The sequence below is a fragment of the Cylas formicarius genome, unplaced genomic scaffold (genome assembly GCF_029955315.1).
Source record: "Cylas formicarius isolate icCylForm1 unplaced genomic scaffold, icCylForm1.1 PGA_scaffold_7__23_contigs__length_41026272, whole genome shotgun sequence".
NCBI classification, from domain to species: domain Eukaryota; kingdom Metazoa; phylum Arthropoda; class Insecta; order Coleoptera; family Brentidae; genus Cylas; species Cylas formicarius.
Window position 1 is genome coordinate 8,335,138 of NW_026844352.1, and position 19,939 is coordinate 8,355,076.

The window sequence follows — 19,939 nt, forward strand, 5'->3', positions numbered from 1 at the left end:
AAATATTTAACAGCAATTGTTAAATGCTAAAAGTACATGTAGAAATTGCATTGTGTCTACCGGGATTTAAATCTGGATTCAATTGAAATAACCAAAAATTACTTTTCCAGAAATGCTCAGAATCTTTTGAAACATGAAAATTGACTTATTAAGAAATATTTTTTTCCAGATGCACACTCCAGTCCTGTTTTGTAGACAAGATCGTGGTTTATGCTACAACTAACTAACTAACAACTACTAATTATAATAGCATTTTCTATAGTGTTTTATTAACTCATTTTGTTGTTCGCAGAAGACATAGTTGGAAAATGAACGCAATGTAAAAATATAAATGAATAAATACATTAATTATTTAATAACACCTTTATTGAAAAAAATAAAGTACATTGTTGCTTATAAACACAATAAGAAATTAAATAAAAATAAATGCTGCATTTTTTATTAGCATAATAATATTTATTTTTTATTTGCACAATGGCGTGCGACATAAGGTGCTTCAGTGTTACTCTTTTCAAGGAAATTTTACATTTCATTTCAAAATTTCATTAACTGTAAATTGGAAACAAAATTTACTTTACTTGTTGACAATATATTACTGTGCCTTAAGTTCTTTTTAAAACCTGATGACCGCTGGTTATTCTGTGCCAGGCTTCTCTATAACTTGTAATGTTGTTTTCACTACCACTGAAGATTAAAGATCATGCTCCTGTCAACAAAAATTTCTAATATGTTAAAGATGGAAAATTTTCAGTCACAAATTATGCTGGAAAAATATTAATATTTTAGACTGGAAAATACTGATAAATTTTATTAGTCGGGGTAAAAAAAGGGCACTCTAAATATGGCCTGGCCGCTAAGTACCAGGGGCAAACAGAATGACCAGAAAACAAGTAACCCGTATTTACAACTGATCACAATATCTACCTAAAAGGCGCTGTACTGCCTACTTTATCAAGTGTTTACCATCTCTCCTATAGCTTAATGGAGTGATATGGATGCTCTTTTTCTGACAAGGAATGTTATCCATTGTTTCCTTACAATTTCATCTTTTGGTAAACTAAAAAATAAAATGTAAATTAAATGACACTACATGGATATGTGATTAATATATCAAAACTAGGAAACAGACATATGCAAGTCTACAAAAAAAAATGGGATAGAGAACATGGATCAGTTTCATAACTTGTACAAAAACGTGATCTCTTATTCCCAAGTTGTGCATATAATATTTTGCCTACTCAAGTTGTCCCTAATCCAACAAGCAGCTTTACAAAATCAATATTTATTGATAAAACTATTTCTATTTAATCAGTGTCAAATTATGTGTGTATGTACTGCAGTATTCACTTACCTCCCTAAAATTTCGAATAGTTGCGTAGAATTCCTGGTAATTCTCAAAAAATTCCTGTAATGCCTTCAGACTTCCCAAAAATATCCTGCAGATTTATCGTTTAAATTCTTCCTGTTGCAGTTGCAGCTGAACTGATTCTAGTAAATCCCCACTCTCTGCGGTAATAATAATAAAAGCCAATTTTATTTTCAGTAAACGTGATGACAAACGAAAACTTCCCCACAATGAGGTTTACAAGGATTTGTAATTGTCAAGGAGTATTTCTTGTGATTGTTCTAATACTACTTGCAGCTTAATTGTTTTCTTATATTTCCTGAAATTCTTGTATACTAAAACATATTACCCAAACATCTTTCCTATGTAGCTATTTAAGTATAATTTGCAGTTTGTTTCACTCGGATTTGTCTAAGATCCTATTAGGTCCTCATACTTGCCATGCTTGTAATTTCGTTTGTGAGTGGGAGTCCTATAGAAATCTCTTTTAGATCTTTTAAATTAAGTTGTACCTAAGGCAACACTTACCCGTATATAGGCACATTGTTTTCCTTACAGTTTTGACCACAAACACAAGTTTTTCACAAAAACACGAAAAAGGTACGGAGAGAATCATAACCACCAAAAATGTAAACAACAATAGTACCGACTGTTAGTATTCTCTGGTAATAGCAATTTCTAGGTCGGCGTTGCCAATTATGTTCGGATTTCAAACACCGAATTTGCGTTCTTTTGAAAATTAGTTCATTTTTTTCAGAAAAATTACGGCAATGTGGCAACTCATTTATTTATATATTCTGCGGCGCATCACTTTTTACCGCAGTGGGGCCACTATATTATCTAATAGCAATATGGGTAACTAAATATAAACCTTATTTGCTTTGGAAGCACTGGTTTTATGAAATGGCAGCCAGCGTAAACTATACTGTGTGATTTTGTCAGGTGGTTGAGTTAAATATGAATAACAACTCATGATACTTTCAAACGAATTGATTGAAAGCAATTTTTAAAAATCCAGTAGTGAGTCACCACCCAAGTTTTGATATTCTGCTAGTCTTCGTGGCATGAAGCGAATCAGATGATCGGTATCAGTCTGCATGTGTCTTCCAGAATAACATGACCTCATAACGTAGACGTATATATCCAGTGTATATCCTATCATAGTCGACTGATTTTGCGGGCTAAGAACAAGTTTATAGTAACTGAATTGGTACATGGGATGGTGACTTGCTGAAGCTAGGACAACGCGACATTTTGTAGCATGTTATGTGATATTGCTATGAGCGTTCATGTGTCAGTCTGAATAGACTGGAAGCTATCTGCGACCTACTACCAAACCATTCTCCCCTTTCTTCTGCGACTATCTTCCACCCAATTCTACTCTTTTTGCAGACCTCACCACATGCCAAAATAACCACCCATAAATATGCAGTTATTGAACTGAGTCCGTCAAAAAAAAAATTGACCAACGAGGGTTATGCAGCTTTGATCGAATACGTGGTTAGAAAGTTTGTCTCCGAGAAATTTAAAAATTTATTTGTTGTTTTTTTGTTGCTTTTCACGCACAACACACGCAACTTTTTTCTTATTTTTACCCTACTGAGTATTTTTCTGGCCAACAAATTAGGTTGTCAGTAGAAACAATGTCAAGGATATCGATGCGTAGATCTGTCGCCACGGAACTATTCCCAGAGAAATTTGCAATTTTTTGAAACTGTTTTCGTTGTTAATAAGGGTTATCTCAGCTAATGTTAGAGATAGAGGAATCCGGTTTTTGCAAAAATTGGTGCAAGAAATTCAACAGTTCAGAAATTTTAGGAAAATTTAGGAAAAAAATTAATATCCAGTGATGCTGAAAGTCGGATAAATTTTTGGTCATTTTTATGTTCAGAAGAGTACCATAGATCCAGATTTTCCAAAAAAAAATTACGTGTATGGTGTAACGAATCTTGCAATAGTGGCTAACCAAAATTATATTACCAGAATTGCAAAAAAATATACGATTAGCTATATATAATAAATCAATTTCCAATGGAATAGTGCCTCAGCAGATAATTCCAAATTGTTTATAGGTATTCGAAGAAACAATTTCTGAATTTTAACGCATGGCTCTGTGCGTTGGCCCGCAAAGGCGCTTGACCAATTTATCTTGACCAATCTATCGATCTCCCTCTCCCTCTCTCTCTCCTCCTCACCCCCCTCCCACTAATAATAACTGAAGTACCCCGCAATAACAATAAAAAATGGCCGTACTGTACATACGGGGCAAAAATATAATGGGGAGAACCCTGTATAACTTTCCTAATATAATTGACCAAATGTAATGAGAACTACTGCCTCATTATGATTTAAATCGGACTGACCGCAACGTAGAAACGGAATTTAGAAACGAGTTTCTTTTGTGTTAACAAAACGGCAGGAAGAGAGCAATCGTGTTTCGCGTTACGAATTCAACTCGGAATCAGAAAACGCGGACCGGTTCTATTGTTCTCGCGTTTTCAAACCCCTCACACTAAGAAATATGCTTTGTCGGAGTAAGTACTGTTAAATTCCATTCTGCGCGACCTCCAGAACTAAAACGAACCGGAATAGTGTTCAATTATGCACGATAAAATGAATCTGTTGTTTTTTTTTTTTTGGCCCCTTACTATAATTTGCGTTGCCTCTCTAAAATCGCAAAAGCTTTCCTAAGAAGGATATTTAGAAACGGAACATTTCAGTCGTTGAATGAAGGTAGGTAAAGCTATAGTTTATTTCAGAAAGGTATAGAGTAACAAGACCTCATCAGGTGTACAAAGGGACTACAGAGTGACCCAATGTCTATTTAAGGCATTGTTTAGCATTGATTTCGTTGCAAAATATAGGTTTTGCCTATTCCATCCATTCACCAAAGGTCTCCCGGTAGGATACGCACAAAACAGAATAACAAATAGGAATTATATACATAATTATAATACGACCAGAAATATAGTTCATTTATTGCTTTGACGTTTAAGTATTTTTCAGTACCTTAACCGCACACCTTCGCAGGACCGTGGTAAAACCCATCCCAATAGATGGTTATTCTGCATTAAGTAAGTCTTGCCGTAACGAATATTTGTAGAAGCTTGAAATTTTTATTTGAATCTTAAATGGACCGTTTTAAATTTGATTAAGCATTGATGCTGCGGGTATTTTCGAATAAGTAGAAGCGTTTATTTTAACATCAGATTAGGAGTTTAATCTAAATATGTTAGTATATGTAACGGAGGAATTTGACTGGGATCCTTCCAGTAAGTAGGTATTTATGTATCCGATTCTCGAGCGAGGATGTTTTCACTGGATAGTTAAAATGGTAAGGGTGTGTGTACCTGTCGATTAACAACATTATTCTTGTATTTTTGTGTCTTCTACATAGTTCTTCGATTTGTAAACAACAAAGATACGTCATAAGAATACAGACAAATATTTATTAGAATCTTACAATTATTTTTTTTTGAAGGTTCTTATTTTTTCACTGTTAGAAAAAGCCATGGAAAACAACGCAGAATTTGAAGACGAAGTGGATATGGTGGGCGAACCTAATGACAATTTAGAAGACGAACAACTTCAGCAAATAAAAAGACGGATTCATTTGTCTTTTATAAGAAATTCAGAAGGGGAAGTAGGAGCAGCAATAAAAACAAGTGACAGGAGCAAAGTTCCGAAGTCAACTTTAAGAAAAATTGTTGCAAATGGTATAGCCAAGACGAAAGTGAGAGAAGATGCTGGTACTTAGCGAGTTTTTAAAGAGCAATACGCACATCTAATTAGCCGTATAATCTTAATCTTCGACGCTTATAAAGTGTTTAAGTGTTTAACCCTACAAGAACTGAATAAAAAAGTACTAACAGACTTAAACATTAGTTGTGCCAAAGAGTCGTTTGTGTATTTTTTTTTTTTGAAGAAACGTTCCAAACGATTAATGAAAGTCAAATGCTAAAGGAATCTCAAAGAATTTCGCAATGGAGGGTGGATTATTTAAATGCAAGGCACTCACGACACAGTATAAAAAGGATGGTGTGATAACAGCTACTAGTGCGTACTAGACTTGCCGCCTTGACAAGGAAAACATAATAATAATTGAGTTTGAAAATAAACTGTTGCCAAAACTATCGCCAAATACTGTTATTGTGTTGGATACAGTCTCATATCATTCAGCCCAAATTAGAAAAATTGACAATACTTCTTTAAATAAAGAATTATTATAAAAAAAACATTTTAATAAAGGCTACGAAATCGATTTGATAGCACAACAAAAAGGGGGGGGGGTTTGTTGTGCTATCATTGTATATTTAACCCGATTGAGATGATTTGCTCTGAGTTGAAAGCGCATATAAACAGAAATAACACTGCACCAAAATTTAGTGATAGTACCATAAACGTAATTCGGCAAGAGGTAGCTAAAATATCAGTACAAAGCTGGTCGAACTGTGAAAAACGAGTAAGAAGAACATATTTATCAAAATCGATTAGTAGCGAAGTTGATCGTTGAAGTAGATCACGACAGTAGTGACAGTGATGATTTTTTAAGTGACTGATACTTAATTATTATTACATTTAATATTTTGTATATTAATAATGATACTATGTAGAAATGCATGAAATACTACGTAATAAATTGTTACTTTGTACTATTTTTGTATGTACATGTTTCAGGAATTGCTCGGCGAAAAGATTGAAAACGTACTTATATCCCGCATGTTAGTGTAGGTAGCTAAATTGCTGGGATGGTCCTGGAATGGTTACGGGTAAGGGTCTACTCGGGTGTTCAATAAGGGGCTGCGGTTTTAGAATAATAAACGGTAGGCAAAGTTAATCACGGGGTCGGTTGTAAAAGCACTATATTTGTGGTCGAAGTATAACAGGTAGGCGTGACGGTTTGATCGATCAAGTAGTCAAGATCTCACATTATCTCCTCTTTTTTAACTACATAATCGCTACATTTGGCAGCTCTCAATGGTTTTACCAAACAGTATCTTTGAATATCGTGTTGTGTCTTGTTACCAATCTTTTCACTTGCGCCCATATAAGTTCCATAGCATTTAATTATTGAACTTGCAATGATACGGCGGTGAGTGCGGGTGCAACTACCTATTTTTGCTGCTTTGTATCTTCCATGGTGTATTTCATAAAACCATGTTCGTGCAAATTTAATGTTTTTTTTTGGTAGTTAGTTTTTGGTAGTTAGTCAGTCGATAATTTTTTTTTTCTCCAAGAGGGAGTTGTAGTCTTCTTTATGCTTTGTTAATGCTTTGTATGACACAATGACAACAACAACATATTTATTAGCATCGAGTTCTAAATAGACACCAAAAATAATTTGCCGTCACAGAGGTATTGGGTATCCAAGTCCAAACATAAGACCCTGGCTTGTGAGGAACATTTTGAGCTTAAAAAAGTTGTTCTTGCTTGCTCTATCTTATATTTGATTTCTAGTTCCGATGGGTTGCTGCCTTAAGTATACCCAATACTAGATTTTTACTTAAATGGTCGCACCAGTCCTAGGTGAGATATACCTACGAATGATTACATAATCTAAAGCATATATGAAAAACTATTTAACTGTTGGTCATATTCAATGATATGGTTTTGATTCATGTGGTTAGTCCTACTTTTGAAGCCTTTTTTTGTTGATTTGTGGTGTGTATTGTAATACTAATAACAACTTCTCTTCTCTCAATAACTACAAAAGTTGTAAGAGTAATAGGTGTATGTCGCAAAAATAAGGTATGCCTGGTGAAATCCTAGTGTTTTTTAAGAATATTCGTAGAATATAGATTGATTTAAACTTTAGTATCAAGACTTTAGAGACATATTTTCCAAGTTTAAATAAAACATTTTTCTCCTAAAACCATATGTTCCCAAAGGCCTATCCATGCACAAGGTGTTCAAGTTTCTTCAAGATTTGTAATTAATTTTTCATTTCAATGCTAAACAAATTTAAACAAAATTAACAAAAATCCGATTTCTCATAAAATTTGAAATAACATGAAACGTTACTAAATGTCATCTTCAAAGGTCAAAAATGAAAATAGCATTCGAAGCTCAAAATTCTAATTGAAGTTGAATAAAAATTATGTGACCGACCGAGTAAGATTGTCTATGTATGTGCATGTTTTCTATTAATATGGCTCTTAATTGTTCCTATTCTATCGACACATAAAATTTGGTATATGGTATTAGTTTTTGTTGAAAACTTAATTTGGCTATAACAGAATCTTGATGATATTTTTGATCAGAATATTTCGAAGAAAGCCTGACAGCTCAGTCCTATTAACTTAAAGGGGTTACATTAAAACTATAAACTCAAAAATGACTTCAACGTTTGAAACTGCCGCGAAAACATACGAAACCTCTTATCCGAAGCGAAAGCAAATAAACTTTCAACGAGCCAAACCGAACGGCGTCAGAACCGGATTGAACTCGACATTTCGGCAAATTTCGAAAAACACACTAACTGCACCGCCAAAGTTTCGGTAGTTACATTAATTCGAATAACTAGATTCTTGAAGTTTTTGACGACCCTATTAGACCGCGTCAGCCATTTCCAAACAAAACGGCCCAAAAAGGAGATCGCATAATCCAATTAAAACTTACTGAAAATTCGAATCCGAGGCGAACTTTCAGGGAAACTCGTTTTAATGAGTGCGAACAAAAGAACATAATTCTCGGACGATTTCGGGGATAAAATCGAAAAATACGTAATTAAATTTAAAACCTGTGTGCCCGTCTACTCTCTCGATCGGCGCCAAGATTATCCCCTCAAAAATATTTTCAGCCAATTAATGGAAGGCTTTAGAATACAATTATTTTTCAATTTGCCAAGCTTTCTCGCTAGATTTCTACTCTTTACGTTATTCTGTGGTCAAAACTGGGCTTTTAACCTTGTACAAAACCTTCTTTGAAAAATTTTGAAAGTATACCAAAATATTACCTGGGTTAAAACTAACTTTGAGCTTTCGTTGTCTTTATTTTACTACATCACAGATCGCTCTCCGTTATCACAGATAAATTACAGCGTTTGACGTCACACGACACTAGCGACTACATGGATTACAGAGAGAACTAAATGAAAGCGAGCCCCATCTGAGTAGAAAAATTCTTTTTGGGGAACATTTTTTATTTATCGATAAACAATCAACTTCCAATTATAACAAAATCAAAATAAGAAAACAACAACATCAATACATCAAACAATATATATAAACAGTAATAAACAAAATGGATTGAATACAAAAAAAAATTGACGTATCGGATAGTAAGTCTACTTTATTAGTAAGTAAGCATGTAGTAAATAATGTGTTTTCACTACATTGTGATTTTCTGGGTGACTTTCATTCTAAAATAAGGTTTTTACATTTCCGAAAGTTGTTTTACTTTTAAATAATCCATTCTGTTTGCCTTTAAATGTTTGTTTTTAAATAATATTGAAAAGTACTCTTAGAACATTTAACTTCTGAAGCGATTTTGCCCAATAACCTTTGTAGCAAATTATTTCCACAAATTTGTATACCTAAAGAATCTTTCTGATGTATAATGTATATGGCGGGTGTAATTGAAAGTCCTGACCTATGAGGACAACATGAAGTAGATCAAAACAGTCAAATCTTCATGCAAATTGCTGCTGAATTTTCTTCCTGTCAAGAGCTACATAATATTTCTTGATCGTTTAGACTAGGAAGTCATTTACCAAATCAAATAAAAAAGGAATATATTTTCTAGGTTTCCATGTGTTTGGTTTTATTCTCGATTTGGTCTTAATTGGTAGATAAATATTTTTTTATTTATTTTTGTATAATCTCTAAAGAATAAAAATCCTATGTAACATGCGAAATAAATGTAGGATAATCCAGAACGTTGTACTTGTATAAGCTACGAAACAGTCAAAATAAGCTTAGCAATACGTAGCAGAAAGAAATTACAGATACAGACCTGATTTCGGCAGCTTTATTCTATTAGAAAATTTAAACCCTGAATCAAAACGGAATGGATATTAAATGGTTGAATTTTTTTACACGACTGAATTGAAAGGGAAGACGTTAGGATAATAATCCCTAATAACGCCAGTGTTCTCACAAAGGGATGATAACACAGAGATGCAAATAAACAAAATATATTAATTTTTCAAAGAATCAACCTGTTGGCTTCTTTAGAGCTTAACTTAAATTGGCTCGCATTCTACTCTGTACCTGCTTATATTGATGAACGGCACGCGGTTAAGATTGCTTGGTTGTTTCGAGAAACGCTACTTTGATGATACGTTTGTTATTTGGCTCCATGGTCAAGAGACTCTATACACATTAACACACGTTTTACGATTGAATTGAAAACTAAGGAATGTTTTTTTTCGATGTATAGAACTTTAAGTTGCAATAAAACAACGGTGGATTATTCGATTGACATGAATTTCATTTACCCGAAAGATAATCTTGTGGCATTACATTTTAAATATGATTTCTGGCATATGACTGCCACGGCTGGCGCGGATCTAGTCCAATCTGGACGTCCAATTTTCGATGACTTTTTCCAACATTTGTGGCCGTATATCGGTAATAACACGGCGAATGTTGTCTTCCAAATGGTCAAGCGTTTGTGGCTTATCTGCATAGACCAATGACTTTACATAGCCCCACAGAAAGTAGTCTAGCGGTGTTAAATCACAAGATCTTGGAGGCCAATTCACAAGTCCAAAACGTGAAATTAGGCGGTCACCAAACGTGTCTACCATACCATATCTACTGGACATCATGGTTATTCAATTCAGGAATGAAAGAGTTAGTAATCATAGCTCTATACCGATCACCATTGACTGTAACGTTCTGGCCATCATCGTTTTTGAAGAAGTACGGACCAATGATTCCACCAGCCCATAAAGCACACCAAACAGTCAGTTTTTCTGGACGTAGTCAGTTTTGTTTGTTGACGTAGCCATTCAACCAGAAGTGCGCTTCATCGCTAAACAAAATTCGCTTATGAAAATCGGGAACAACGGCAATTTCGTTTTGGGCCCATTCGACGAATCTACACCTTACTTGATGATGGTTTGGCTTCAATTCTTGCACGAGTTGGATTTTGTAAGCACGTAAACCAAGATCCTTCCGCAAAATCTTCCATAAAGTGGATGGACACAGATCCAATTCCTGTGCTCGATGGCGGATGGACTCATTCAGGTCTTCCTCAATGCTACGCTCTACAGCAGCAATAGCTTCTTCTGTACGCATCCTATGGCGTCTCTATGTGAGTTATCAATAAGAGTAAACGTGTTGCGAAAACGTTCCATGGTTAATCGAATTAACTGCTCTGATGGACGATTTTGTCGACGGTAAAATGTACGTAGTACGCGATATGTACTTCGCACAGAACCATTATTTTCGAAATAAAATTGCACTATTTTCAAGCGTTGTTCAGGCGTGAGTCAATTACCAAACTGAGAATAAATCACTTGACATCTGTTAAATCGGTCGCCATCTTGAACAGTAATGCCAACTTAAAGTTCTATACATCGAAAAAACACCCTTTAGTAATAATCTGTCATTCTTGGATATTCTTACTAATAGAAAACCAACTAATTAAAACTAACATTGGGTACAAGAAATGCATTGTCACATCATCATTCGGCCTAAAGATCATCAATTATTAACTTTCTTCTTTACTGCAACCTTACACAGAAAATGTGTCCAGAAACACTTGCAATTGTGATTCTTCGTTGCATTCAAAACATCACTGACTGCATATCAACATTTCTTAAGAAATATAACATTAACACCAAATTTACCACTTGTCCAAAAGTCTCTCAACATCTCCAATCCGTCAAAGACAATAAATAGCATTCCATACATATATATATATATATATATATATATATATATATATATATATATATATATATATATATATATATATATATATATATATATATATATATATATATATATATATATATATATATATATATATATATATATATGATGACACTATACTCCGGGATATCATCCGTTCGCTCGTTGAACTCCGACTGGAATCCTGCATCCGACTGGAATTCTGCAAATCCTGCATCCGACTGGAATCCTGCAGACGTTTCGCCAAAATCTCACTTGGCATCTTCAATGCTCGCGCTCCGAAAACACTTCGAACACTGTGTTCGAAGTGTTTTCGGAGCGCGAGCATTGAAGATGCCAAGTGAGATTTTGGCGAAACGTCTGCAGGATTCCAGTCGGATGCAGGATTTGCAGAATTCCAGTCGGATGCAGGATTCCAGTCGGAGTTCAACGAGCGAACGGATGATATCCCGGAGTATAGTGTCATCACATTTTTCCATCCGTGAATCAATACGTGAGAATATATATATATATATATATATATATATATATATATATATATATATATATATATATATATATATATATATATATATATATATATATATATATATATATATATATATATATATATATATATATATATATATATATATATATATATGCATGTCCCTCATTTAGCTCCGCACCCCTCAAACAATATATAAACAGGTACAGAGTATAATGAAGAAGCTAACAGAATGGCGACAATAACAATCAGTGCAGGAGGAATGCAGAAAATTTGTAAATACTAAAATACTCCATTTTTTGATAAAAAAAAATCAATAATGTAAACTAAACTAATTCTTAAAAACCTAAAAGTTCATTAGGTTCATAAACCAAATTCAAAAAAATAATAAAGTGTTTAAAATTATTGTCAAAATTGATGACAAATGTAACAAATTATTCAGAATTTGCTCTTAATTGCTGTGTGTAGATTGATGTACATTGACGAAGTACTGCATTTCGTCTCTTGAATTCACAACCGATATCAAAAGAAACTCTTCAAACGCAGTGATAAAGTGTTTGAAACCACATTGATCTGCTAATTCGAATTGATTTGATACTAAATGTTCAAGACTATGATCTGCTCGACGGCGCTCTTTTTTTTTTTTTTCATTTTACCGACTTCCAAGGTGTTTTTGTTTTGACTAATTGTTGTAAATGAAAAATACTTTTCTTTGAAACTAAGCCACTAATTTTACTAAAATTTGCATCAACTCGACAACGTAAACGCACATTTACTTCAGTAGATTGTAACGGATGACATATTCGCCATCTTTTGTGATTTCCACTTTACCCTGGTTGAAAATAATATGATATCAAAAAATATATAATTTCGTACGTTCTACCCAAATTTCGCACCGGTCTTTTGCGTAAGTAATTTCAATGGAAAAAAATAATGGCAATCAAACTTTCGTTAAAGGCTTCAGTTGGGCGCAAAGTTTCTTCCGACCGAAACGTTTGGGCAATATTCCGCGCCAAAATTTCAAAGGTAATATTTATACCGTAACGGCTCTAAATTTCTTTACGCGAAGCCTCTTTGCTCGTTCCCGATGTTTTCCCGAAAGAAAGAGAGCAGAATGGTAGTTTCGGAGGAAATCGATAATTTAACGGTTTATACGAAAAGCATTCTCTTAGCGGAACGGCTTCCCGAGAAGATCGTTTTGCATAACGCGGCGCCATGACGGAAAAATCTAATATCACTTTTATATTACTTTTATTCCTCTGTTAAATGATTTCCGTTTATGTAACATCTTAAAACGCAAAGAGAAAATCTACGAACATTTCCATTTGCGTAATCATGTCGTAGGATACGTGTATTTGCTGCTACAGGGTGTTTCAACATTCAATATACATTTTTTAAGAGCTTATTTATCAGCCGAAAATAAGTCTGTTTTTTCATATAAGTATGTAAAGAACTTTTATTGGAAAACGATGAAATGCCTTGCTGGCAGTTCCGAAAAGACCAGAAGAACATTTTATTAATATGACAAGATAAAAAGTGCCCGCCACACACCATAATTTTGTTATTTTAAATGGAATGCTCTATTTATTATTGTTGAAATGAATTGCGCATGTAGAATTTAACGCCTCCTCATAATTTCAAAATTTGGTTTCCATTAATTACTGAGCTACGGCAATACCCGAAAGTACCGAAAGTGCCAAAGCTGGAACGATAAAATTCTATACCTAGAGGTTTCTAAATATGCAGAACTGCTGATCGCAATGTTGTCAGACTAAAGTGTCATGTTCAAAAACCTCAAAAATTCGAAGATGTTAAGATTTTTTTTATTAACAGTGGTAAATCTGACAATACTGCAATTTTGAATGTTCAAAAGTCCCTATTTATTGAATTTTATCATTTCAGCTATGACAGTTTTGTAGATATTTAAGCGTTCCGGCACATTTTACTGAAAAGGCAGTTTTGCCGTAACTCTGTAATTAATTAACTAAGTAATAAAGAAAAAAAACTGAATTTACGAGACCCTAATAAATTCGACATGCGCAATTAATTGAAACAAAAATAAATAGACTTGTGAATCCTGCATATTCAACAACTCTCAGGTATTGAAATTTATCGTTTCAGCTTCAGCAATTTTGGAAATTTTTAAGCGTTCCGGTACTTTTTACTCACTCCGTATATAGAAAATTTGGAGGAAAAAAACATGGTGTAACTGTGCACCACCGCCATATCATTGAGAACAAAATCCTCTAAAATGTATATGGGCTCGAGTGTTGATTTGATGCAAGACACAACACAACAATTAAAATGATATGTCTTACGCTACTGTCATTAAAGAAGAGGAGAAATGGCGGGATCTTCACTAATTTAAGAGGGGATGAGAGTTCTTGAGATTACGATAAATATTGTTTATAACTTTTTATAATTTTTTCTATAATGGTTTTTTGTATGATGTTTAACAAAAAAATAAGGGTACCTTATACTATGTAGTACTGTGTACTACTGTGTAAATAACTTGAGATTACTTTAATATGGAATTTATTGAATGTATAACAATAGGTAAAACCCATGATTATTTAATTCGTTACAATTAATCAGAGTCAGATTTTCTCTCCATTTTACTCAAGAATGTGTTAAATAACATGATATAAATAATATATGATATGATAATATAATATATGAAGATTTTCTTCTTCATTTATGACTCTAGATTTTGACGAATAAATATGAACATTTATATTTAGCCGTTCTTCTTGTTTATTCAGAAACCATGAAAAATATAAATAATTAAAAAAAAATCATCGACAACAAACTGTAATCCGAATTAAAGGCCTACCTACGTACAGAAAAGATAAATGTGTAGGAAATCCTACCTTGGAAAATTATGTGATAACTGTGTTCCGCCGGCTGACTGTTCTTTAAACTCGTGAAGAATAGAAGAAAATAACAGAAAAAAAACCTAAATTCTTCGACAGCAAAAAAAAACACCCGTGCAAGCAACTGGTACGAATTCGTCTCTCTCTGATCGTCTTTCAGGCACCTTTTTACGTCAGGCTGAGGTTAGCGTAGAATTCCTGCTATCCATTCCGTACGTCACGTACTTATAAACCATTAAGTAAAGTTAAAATGATAAACAAAAAGAAAGCGAAAAATAAAGGTTAATATTAAATCCTATTTTGTTACCTAAACCTAAAGCAAAAAATAAATTAATAGGAAATTTGATTGAGTTAATACTTATTTTATATAACAACATCCATAATTTCATTAATAATGTTCATTCCATAACACTATAATCCGTATAAAACTGGAAAAACACTGAAAGAAATATCGAAACATTAAGCAGTCAGCAACTACTTCATACTTCATCATACAGGAACACTCCAAAAGTCGATAAAAAAAAACATGAGGGATATTTTTGATATTAGCAATGAAGGCATTTTTACGGGCAAAAATAAATAAATCATTGAGGCCAACTAAACATTGTATGTATCTATTCTGGGGGTCAATTTTACAGCTCACACACCAGAATACAACTTTTGATAGTGCGCAGTTTTTTTTAGGATATGTGTGATTTAGAGATAGGCAAAGTTTTGTTCCATTGCCGTAACGTACCCCCAGTATTATGCATTTATGTGCACGGATATAAGCCAAATTCTGTTGGTATTGTCGTTTCTTAAAAAATGAAAATCGTAAAATCTGGAAAAAAATCAATTACTTGTCATATTGAACTTAAAACCTACGAGCTTGTTATCTATTCTTAAAACCAAAATTCCATAAACCTAATTTTGCTTTTGCTATAGTTTGGAATTTCTTTAGTTTTATAATTTCTTTTAGTTTTAACATCTATCTACAGTTTTTAAGTTTTGTAAGTAGTGAATGTTAAAATTAGAGTAGAGTTTATTCCGACCGTAAAGGGAGGTATAGAAAACAAAAGTCAATTCTTAATAAATACTAAATTAGACTGTATATGTTTATGGAGATGCTGCAAAATTACATAGTATGCTGATGCCATTTCGCATTCCGTACAAAATAAAGGCAGATATTGCTTAGATTGATGTCAAATCCGAAGCCATTTAGATCATCATACAAGTTTCTAATATCGTTCGATAAAGTTCTATTAAAAAACAAAACTAGTTTTTTATTATTTTCTCTGTTTGGTTGTAATTGGTAAAAATGCACGTGGTGCAATTTTCATACAAACTGTTCATTAATCTATATGATAAATCTTATTATTAAGGAAAAAAGTTCGTTTTATATTTGCCAGAGTCCAATTTTAATTCCACCAAGCACTTTATTTCGAGATTACTCGTAAAGTTTATATCGCCTATTAAAACGACGACATCTTGTATTATGACGGCTATAAAAACCGTCGCAATAAGACTAAAAGCTTCGGGATTTACTAGCTTTATTATAACCTCTCGCGTTTAATTATTAGTATTTAGGGTACTATGTTTCGTAATTATCACAAATCGCTCTCGGCCTCAAATTTTCCCCAAATATCCATAAAAGCTACAATATTGCAATGTACTGAACTATCAAGACCGCCGTTCTGAAATATACGAATAATTGAGTAATAATTATGTTCCCGCGCCGTCTGAAATGAGTTTATAAAAATTCAGATGGTTTATCTATGCCAGAAACATATTATCCTCTCGGTATAAAAAGTTCGGCTTCTTGGCAATGCCGGCTCCGGGAGAGGCAATTTTTTCGGGAGAGTTTTTAACGACGACGCAGCTAAATGCAATCATTTATCGAAATTAAACTAAACTATTGTTAATGTGACCCTTAAATTATGCTAGTGACCTAACAAAACGGCATTAGTCGCATTGAACCGATGATAGCTGCTTCAAGCTTGCGAAAAATACTAGACTTGTTTTACATAATGCTGCATCAGTTAATATAAAGTAAGTAATCATACTCGAACTCTATTGTGCACTAGAACATTTACGACTAAACCACAAAACTACTATCACTATTAGGCCCTTTCAACGCGTCCTTAACTGCTAACTAAGTGATGCGAGGTCGTTTTTAAATCGTAGAAAGTGCCTTAGACTCACAAAAATCTGTATTGCCTGTTTTATTTGCCAACTCGCTAAAACAAAACCCTTGTTTCGTTATTCAACTATTCGCTTCTTCTCCCAAAGTTTAAGTACTCTGTAACCTCTAAGTAATTCTTGTTAAGGAACGAATAATTATAAATTTAAACGTAAAACCGCTATATTGCTGTATTCTAAAAATACTTATAACATGCTTTTAGACAATTTGTTAATTTTATTTTTATTTTATCAAAAGTATGCACTGCACTTTTTGTGAAATCCCAGCTGCTACCTGTCAAATCTAATTGAGTCACGCGATATTTGATTCAGGGTTGCTTTAAATCTTGGCCACTTGTCTGATAAACTGGAAAGTGTTTGGCATTAAGGATCAGTAAGATGTTAGAACAACTGTAGAATAGCATTGTTCTACGGTTGGGCTGTATCTCTTTGAATTATGTCACGGAATCTTCAACTACGCTTTGAGTGACTTTCTTATTTCTTCAGGATGCGTGGTTACAAATTGTTATAACAAATATAACCAAAACAAACCTAAATTAGTTATATCAAAAAATACAAAAGTTTACTACAGATTATTGCTGGAAAACAACTTAAAATATCGGCAGATGGCACGGACAAGATCATTTTACTTTTTACGACCCATTTGTCAAATTACTAAGGATGTCACACAACTAAATACAACATCTACTACTATATTTGATGCATTCCATTTTTGATGCTTAAAACAGACGTATACCAAATTTTATAAAATTATCTAAAGTTGTGTTCAAGTTATGATAATTTTTTTTACATCTTTTATCACGTTGTTGGGAAATGTTTTTAAATCAAATCTCCCTGTGAAAGTCTCCTTTACTTTTCTGTGTCACCTGTCAAATTTTATTGATGGACGCGCTGTTTGGTTCCGAGTTGCTTCAAATCAAACCGGCCAGTGTTTAGTATTAAGCAAATTCACACAAAAGTATAAATGTATAAATGTTGTTACAAACCATTTATGGAACTAGTGATTTTATTTTTTGAAATAACGCGATAATAGTAATCTAATAGAGACATAATATGTGAGACATAATATGTCAGATAGGTGATTTTGTATTCGTTGATTTTGTCAGCAAAACTGGTAAACGTCACCTGCTTTTTTGATTTTTTACTACAAACATTGAAAATGGTAAATAAGTATGTGAGTGGTAATTGAAGAAAAATTAGTATTAATGGAATATAAGTCGTTGATTTTTTTTTTTTGAGGATGTTGCGACAGAGTTAGTTTAGTTAAAAAATATGAAACTTATTTACTGAATGTAGCGCGCTGGCTAGAAGGGCCCGAGACGTACCCCAGATAGAATAGGAATAACGACTTACTAGTTAGAGTTCCCCAAACGATATACCGTTTTTATGGTTTTGAATTGGAATGAGTTTAAGACTCGCGTGTTGTAAAGGGGAAGGGACCATTCTTTTCAACATGTATACCACAAGTCGGGACCGTATTTAAGATGTTAGCCGACAGGACTTGTGCTGTGCGGAGTCTTGTATTTTAAGAGTAGGATTTAAAAGTAAAAATGGATTTTTCAGTGCACCGATAAAACTCTGCACAATCCGTCAGCTTTCAGCACTTGTATGCACGAAGTACCGAAGTACGGTTCTGGAACGTCATTGTGGAATTGCGAACCTATATAGTAAGGGTTACAAAGAGAAACCCAAGCGAAGTAGGCCATAAAAATTTACCAATGTTAAATACCGAATTATGTCGTAAAAACAGTATATTATTTGAAGAATTCTACGACTTGGTATTAAAAATTAAATTTAGTACGTTTCAGATTAACTATACATATTTTTGTTAAAACTAGTTTTAAATGTGTTCGCGAACCTTTAATTTTTTATATTTCAATTTTGTATATTAATACATGCTTTTTTAAAAAAACAAAACGTTAAAAAACTTAAAATACTTATTTTTCGCGTTTTTGTAAAGTACCTTAAGTATCTTATATATGAAAAGCAAATGTCAATTCGTTTATTAAGAAAAAAATTATTAACTTTTTCTATTCGTTCCAGGTGTGTGTCCGGTGCTGTGTTCCGGCCACGGCCAATATGGCGGCGGCCTATGTCACTGTGAGGAGGGCTGGAAAGGGCCGGAGTGCGACATTCCCGAGGGCGATTGCCGCATTGCCGACTGCTCGGGTCACGGGAAATGCGTCCGCGGCTCTTGTCACTGCAAGCCGGGCTGGAAAGGTTAGTTATTTCCCTCGGGACGTGCACGACTCGGCAATCGTCTTAAACACTTTGTATAATATAAATTCCCTCGTCAGTTTTAAAATACGAGCAGAACATTTTTGGTATTCCAACGCCGAAGCGTCATCGCCATTGTTTATTGAGACGGAGCCGTACTATGATACGTTTGTAAAAAGACAAGTTAATTTGAAAATGAAAACCAAAAGAAAACAAATGTTGATCGATATTTGAAAAACAGCAACACTTACTGATTTTTTCATTGAATTCTGCCTCAAAAGTTCAACTATTTTTTTAGTGAAAAACGAGCTCCAAACACTGACATCACTTTTAGTTTATCTACTTTTAAAAGTAGAAAACTTTGCTCATCCTGTACATCTTTTTATGTGAAACAGTTGAAAGACGAACTGATTTGCTAAAGAAAACTGTATTCATTAATTACTCAATATAAAAACTCTAAAAACTAACCAAAACTCGCCACCGCCAAACGTCCCAATTAACCAAAACTTTAACTGATTTGAGGCATACAAGGTGACCTTTTTTGAAATATCACTGTATAGGTACTAAACCATTAGAGGTACAGAGTGTCGGAATTTTAAACTACCACTACCAACAACCAAAACCATTTGAACCGCTCAATCTTAGCTTATTATGCATTCATTAATGCACTAAAACCACCTCTTTCCTTCCTTCCTTCCTTCCTTGAGTACGCAAAAATACAGGTCTTCTATTTAAAATTTCAATGTTACTAGTAGTAGTCCGAAATTTTGACACCCTGTACATGACAAGTGAATTAAAAAAAAAACATTTGGTACAACTTTTTTTTTGTAAAGTTTTAAATACCAAAATCAAGAAATTTGCTTTTGTAAATATGCCTTAAAATTTAAACGGCCCTGTATCTTTATACATAGTGGACACTATATATGAAAATGAATTCCCAGATAGTAACTAACGTACAAGCTAACAATCAATCAAAATA

General features: G+C 33.6%; 1 protein-coding gene across 3 annotated transcripts in view; it reads left to right on the plus strand.

The window, feature by feature from the left end:
• The window catches only part of LOC132705524 (teneurin-a), a 737,223-nt gene that overhangs the window by 630,330 nt on the left and 86,954 nt on the right, over positions 1-19,939 (plus strand). For all 3 annotated transcript variants that reach the window (XM_060676144.1, XM_060676145.1, XM_060676146.1), the window contains one exon: positions 18,787-18,963. In XM_060676144.1, coding sequence (XP_060532127.1) covers positions 18,787-18,963 — 177 coding nt within the window. The remainder of the gene's footprint in view (positions 1-18,786; positions 18,964-19,939) is intronic.